The sequence below is a fragment of the Corvus brachyrhynchos genome, unplaced genomic scaffold (genome assembly GCF_000691975.1).
Source record: "Corvus brachyrhynchos isolate BGI_N302 unplaced genomic scaffold, ASM69197v1 scaffold46, whole genome shotgun sequence".
In the NCBI taxonomy this organism is placed as follows: Eukaryota; Metazoa; Chordata; class Aves; order Passeriformes; family Corvidae; genus Corvus; species Corvus brachyrhynchos.
Window position 1 is genome coordinate 5,115,530 of NW_008238838.1, and position 5,376 is coordinate 5,120,905.

The following is a 5,376-nucleotide window of genomic DNA, read 5'->3' on the forward strand; positions in this document are numbered from 1 at the left end:
AGTCATTGGGAAAGACAAGCTCCCACCAGGCAGAAGTTTAGGAAGAGTTCCTTGGGGAGCAGCAGGAAGCAGCTGAGAAAACAGCTCAGAAAACAGCTCCTGGTTGATGATATCACCATTTACCTGCTCCCTTTCTGGAGGCGGCAGCTTCAACAACCACAATCAAAATCCCCTGGAACTGTAAAATCCTCCTCGCTTTATTGCCCTTGGCTTTGTGCTCCGCAGCTCAGCAGTTGTGTGTCTCTGCCTGATGCAAAACCAGCCCTGCTGCTCCTTCCCTGAGAGAGACAAAAAATTATTGTGCAGGGCAAACATCCGTATTTGCTCAGACATATCATGAAAAGAGCAGCTGTAAGTGCAGCTCTGTTTGTCTGGCAGAATACGACCCAGAATCAAAGCCAGTGGCAGATAACTGAACACCCCTTTGTCTCTTGATGATGTGGGGTAATTTAGCTGCATCTTTTGTTTCAGGGTGATCTTTGCTCCAGAAAAAAATCCCTCGGCCATTGTTGGTGCGAGCAGAGGCCGCTGGAAGAGGCCTGAGCTGAGCAGGGAAGGTCAGGGCTCAGCAGAGCAGAGCTTTGGGCTGAGGGTTCAACAATTTCCTGACAGCCAGGCCCTGCACACATCGAGTGATGGGAAATCAGGGTGTGCTGTGAGGAAAACCACACTGGATCGGGGATTCTGCACCAGCTGCAGGGCTCAGGCCTGGGCTTTAGGGAGGCTCTGGCTGTTCCTGTGCATAGGTATGAACCTGCAGTTGTCCTCTGCAGGGTAAAAGGATTCCTGTCTTCTCTGAGGTGTGGAAGTGGATTCCTGCACAGGTGAAGCACTGCAATGCTCTGGTTTAAAGAGAATTCATTGCTGGGTGCCCACAGACCAGGGCCAGACACTCAGCAGTGCCCTGCCCAGGCTAAGCTTTGCTTTTTTGGAGAATTTTTATTCCTTCAGCTGCTCTACTACAGACTGGGACCAGAGAAGTGATGCCCGGGAGCCAAAGCACTGCCAAAGAGCAGCCAGTGCAGAGCCAGGTCATTATTTTGAGCTGGATCCTTGCATTTAGGCATTTTTGTAGATGAGTTAGGAGGCAGTGAAGCAACAGAGCTCTCTGGAGTAATCCCAGGCAGGATCTGTGCCTGGCCATGGGCAAGGCAGGCTGAGCCCAGCTTATCAACAGCTGGACACGCTCTGGGCCCCAGGGAGGCTGAGCAGACCTGCAGGAGATCCAGGCTCCCCATTCCCATGGCATGGAGAGGAAGCAGTGTAGGGAGGAAATGAACTAATGGGTTTCAATTAAGCCTGATAAGGAGCAGGGAAGGGAATGAAATGCAGGGCTCAGCTCTGATGAGCCCAAGGATGGGCTGCAGCAGAGGCTCCTGCACTTGAGTCAAGGCAGGTAAAGCCCTCAGAGCTCCTGGCACCTCTGTGACTCTGCACCACAGGTGTGTGCACAGAGCCAGGCAGTTCAGTGGCTGTTGAACAGACAGGATCAAAGATTAAATCCTCTGATAACTGGAAATGATCCCTGCTGGAGCCTGCCAGCCATGCCCAGGGACCTTCCTGTTCCTCCAGCAGAGCATCCCAGCTCCCATCACTGCAGCCCCTTGTCCTTTGGGCAGCATCTGTGCTGTGTGAACCTCCCAGCTCGGCTTTTTCCTCTGAAAGTGACCTGGATGCTGAGAGAGGACCTGGATTTGCATGTGATGGCTTTAGCTGGGGACAGGTGCAAGCCCTGCCCGTGTGACATGAACGCTCCTCTGTCCACAAGCCCAGGGGCTCCTTCCTGACACCTCCTGTCACCTCTGCAGCGCGTGTGGCCTGTGCAGGCTCAGAGCTCATTTCCATGACAGAGCAGGGAGCAGCTGCAAACCTTCCCTTGGCAGTAAAGGGAAGTCCTCAGAGCTGGCAAATTTAATTCAAATCTAAACCTCTAAATTTGGTTGCCTGCTACAGCAGGAACCTCCTGTTTGCACTATGCAAACTGGACAGAGCACTGCCCAGGGGACACAGAGCTGACATCAGTGCAGCTCGGGGCTCTGGATTCCTGCCCTGGAGATCCCAAAAGCAGAACTCAGTGGGATTCCAGAGGAGAAGATGCCTTTGCCAGGGTGCTGTGTAAGGAATTAGGCACTGGGAGCATCAGGGGCACTCCGGGGGTAATTCTCCTTTACCTGGGGACCAAGAGGACATGATGAGGGTGATTGTTATTGCTGTAGGATCCAAGTAGGATCTAGGAACTCTCTTTCCACACAGCCTGCTTGTGCTGCCAGGAGGGGCCAGGTAAAGCAGCTCCGGGGCAGCAGACCCCGCACAGCTGAGCTGGAACACGGGCTGGAATCTGCCCACTTTGGCCACTCCAGAGCTCAGATCTCACCTTGTCTGGTTTGTGCCAACACCAAAAGGACTCCTCAGCATTCTGCCTGCTTTATGGGACGCTGTGGGACAGGAGGAAGAAGCCAGTTATCTTGATACTCCTCCTCTTATCAGCTCTGCACAAGACCTTCAAAATCTCTGCTTAGCCTACATCTGTTAATACCTCCAAGGCCCCCGGCTGGAAATCAGGGAGTTAAACCCTTCACAGCACCCAGGCTCAAATAATGCACGTGAATTACACTTGGAGAGCTGCCTTGCTTTGAAAAGTCATTTTTAAAATGTTTCTTTCTCTTTTGCAGGGCAGCACCAGCACAGTGCAGTCACCCTTTGGCCAAGTGCCAGGTGAGGTTTTCCCTCCGCAGATAAACACCTTCCCTGCAGGTGGGAGGGTTGGCACAGCCCTGTCTGTTCTCCTCCAGAGGATGTGAAACAAGCTCTGCAGCGGGGCCACCCCTCAGAGAGAGCCCAGGAGGAAAGTAATTAAAAGAATGGAAAAAAGAACAGCAATAATCTTGTGTAAAATCCTCAAAGACAGTAATTAAAGCACTTCCCACCTCTTTTAGCAGAGGAGCCACACAGAACCCATCCTTTTCCTCCTGTGTTTTCCAATTTTCCCTGGAGCTGGAGAGAGAAAACAAAATCAGGAGCTGACCTGTTTTATTCCTTGAGCTCTCATGCAGAGAAAGGGGAGTGAGGCTGGAACCTCCTCCCCAGGGGAGCAGAACAAGGCAAAAGCCCAGCCTGGCTAAGCTGACCTCAATCTCCCTGCCCTCCTATTTAAAGCTCTCCAAACACGTTTGGTTTGCTGCAGTTGGAGGTCACCAGATGGAACCCAAAGCACCTGGGCTCACACACCTGTGTCGAGGCAGGATGGATTCCTGGGTGATGCTGGACAGAAAAGGGCTCTGCTTTGCACCCACAGAGGTGCCCATAGTTCTGTGGCTGCTGTCAGAGTTTTTCTTACAGTTTCCCACCCTTTTTTCTGGCCCCCAGGCTCACCCACCACGGCTGGGTACTACGGCGTCCGCAGATCCTTCCCGGCCGAGCTGGATTTCCACAGCACCAAGCAGTTTGTCAGTGATGTCTACTCCTCCCCTCTGGGCTCCAAGCCCTTTTCCTGCGACTCCTCTGTCCCCCAGGGCTACCCAGCCCTCCTGGAGCCCTATCTCAGCGAGCAGTTCGGGGATCACCGTGCTCCTCCTCTCCCAGCTGGCACCAGCTCCTTCTTCAGCCCTCCGGCCGTGCCCCCTCTCCTGCCATCCTTCCCCAACGACACGGGGCACTTCCTGCTCGTGAGTGGCTCGATGGTTCCGTCCCCCAGGGCAAGGTCACCCCATTTAAATGCGGGGTTAAGTCAGGGGCACTCGTGGGGGAAGGATGTGGCTGGGGGAGCACAGCAGTGGGGCCGGACTCTGGGGGAAGGTTTGCTCTCTTTGGTCCCATCTAATTCTCCCCTCTTCCTGTTGGGGACATTCCGCTCTGCTCTGAGCTGGACACCACTCCCAGGCACAGAGTGGGATTGTTGGGGTGCCCTAGGCAGGGCCAGGAGCAGGATTTGATGATTCCTGTGGGTCCCTTCCAACTCAGGATATTCTGTGATTCTATGATTTGACGAAACCCTCCCTTTCTAGAAACAGCCCTTGGTGACTCCAGGCTGTTGCCTGTCCCTATCCCTGCCACTTCCCAGCTCCACTCACACACCAGGACAGAGCTCCTGGATCCTGTAGGATCAGGGCTGGTCAGTCCTACTGGGACCCTATTCCAGGCCTTGCCCACCACTGACAGGACGGATGTTTCCTTTCAGCAGTTCTAACACCAAACACTGCTCCAGAGCCACAGAAACCCTCTGAGTGTTCCCAGGGATAGATGTTCCATTACTTGCAGGACAGGCTTTAGTCCCTAAAGGTTTTTCTTGCCTTCTCTCCCTGTTTCCCTGCAGAGAGAGCCCTGGGAGCAGACCTCACCCGAGAGCCTCAGCCAGGCTGACAGTGCCTGCTCAGACCCTCTGCAGGCACTGCCTGCCAGCTCCAGCTGCCTCTCCCCGCCTGAATCCGGAGGTGTTTCCCCGTTCCGAGGTTCAGGTTGGACCCCGGCCATCCCTGGAGCCCAGCCCTACCCTCTGCACCCCCTTGAAGATGTCCACTACTCCCCCAGCTACGCTGCCACCTCGCCCTACAGCTTGTCCCCGTTCATGGCCGGGGCCAACGAGCCCTCCAGGATGAGCCACCTGTGCCCGGAGCAGCCCTCGGAGGCACCGCACCTTCCCGACCACTCTGCCTGGGCTAAAGAGGATGGAAGTGCCCTCTGGGGGACTTATGAAGGCAGGAGAACTTATTGAGGAGAGAGAAGTGCTGGAGGAAAGAGAAACAGACCGTTATTGAAGCAAATTTTACACTCCTTCCTAAAACTGCTCCTTCAAACGTGATGCTCTGTGCTCTGGTTAGAAACACAACCCCTTGGACACACCACGTTTAGCTCAGAGTGGTGCCTTCTAGTGCCTCGTGAAAGGAATTTCTCCCAGTCCCACTGTGCCACAAGTAAAGTACTCAGCCTGAAAAATGTCTGCGCTCGGCAGGTTTTTCCTACCAACACGGATTCCTCCTCAGAGGGCTTTTCAATGGTTTAGAGGTTCTGGAGGGTGTGGGCACTGCCCTGCCTGCTGACCCGTGCCCGAGGAAGCCTGCCCATCCCTGCCACTGCAGAGCACCAAACGCAGCCTCCCCGACATCCCCTCTGTCCCGAGCTAACCGCAGAGCCGCTCCCTCCTTGCTCACACCAGATCCACACACACCTGGTGGGCACGGGGCAGGCTGCTCCAGGGGGCACCCAGGTGGGCTGTCGGTGGGAACGGGACCGATTCCCAGTCCCGGGGCCACTCCGGGGCCGTTGGCCATTGGAGGTAGCTCTGCACACGCAAACACCCCGAGCTGGCACGCTCACGGCACATCCCGACTGCTCTGTCTCAGGGAGGGGAGCACCCCCTTTGCCTCCTCTCGCCACCCC

The 5,376-nt window shown here is 55.2% G+C and overlaps 1 protein-coding gene across 1 annotated transcript in view; it reads left to right on the top strand.

Annotated features, from left to right (window-relative positions):
* Window positions 1-5,370, top strand: part of CUNH11orf53 (chromosome unknown C11orf53 homolog) — an 8,403-nt gene extending 3,033 nt beyond the window's left edge. Inside the window, exons 3-6 of the mRNA XM_017738367.1 lie at window positions 2,673-2,715; window positions 3,121-3,914; window positions 4,005-4,096; window positions 4,279-5,370. Coding sequence (XP_017593856.1) covers window positions 2,673-2,715; window positions 3,121-3,914; window positions 4,005-4,096; window positions 4,279-4,711 — 1,362 coding nt within the window. The 3' untranslated portion in view covers window positions 4,712-5,370. The remainder of the gene's footprint in view (window positions 1-2,672; window positions 2,716-3,120; window positions 3,915-4,004; window positions 4,097-4,278) is intronic.
* Window positions 5,371-5,376: the final 6 nt, after the last annotated feature.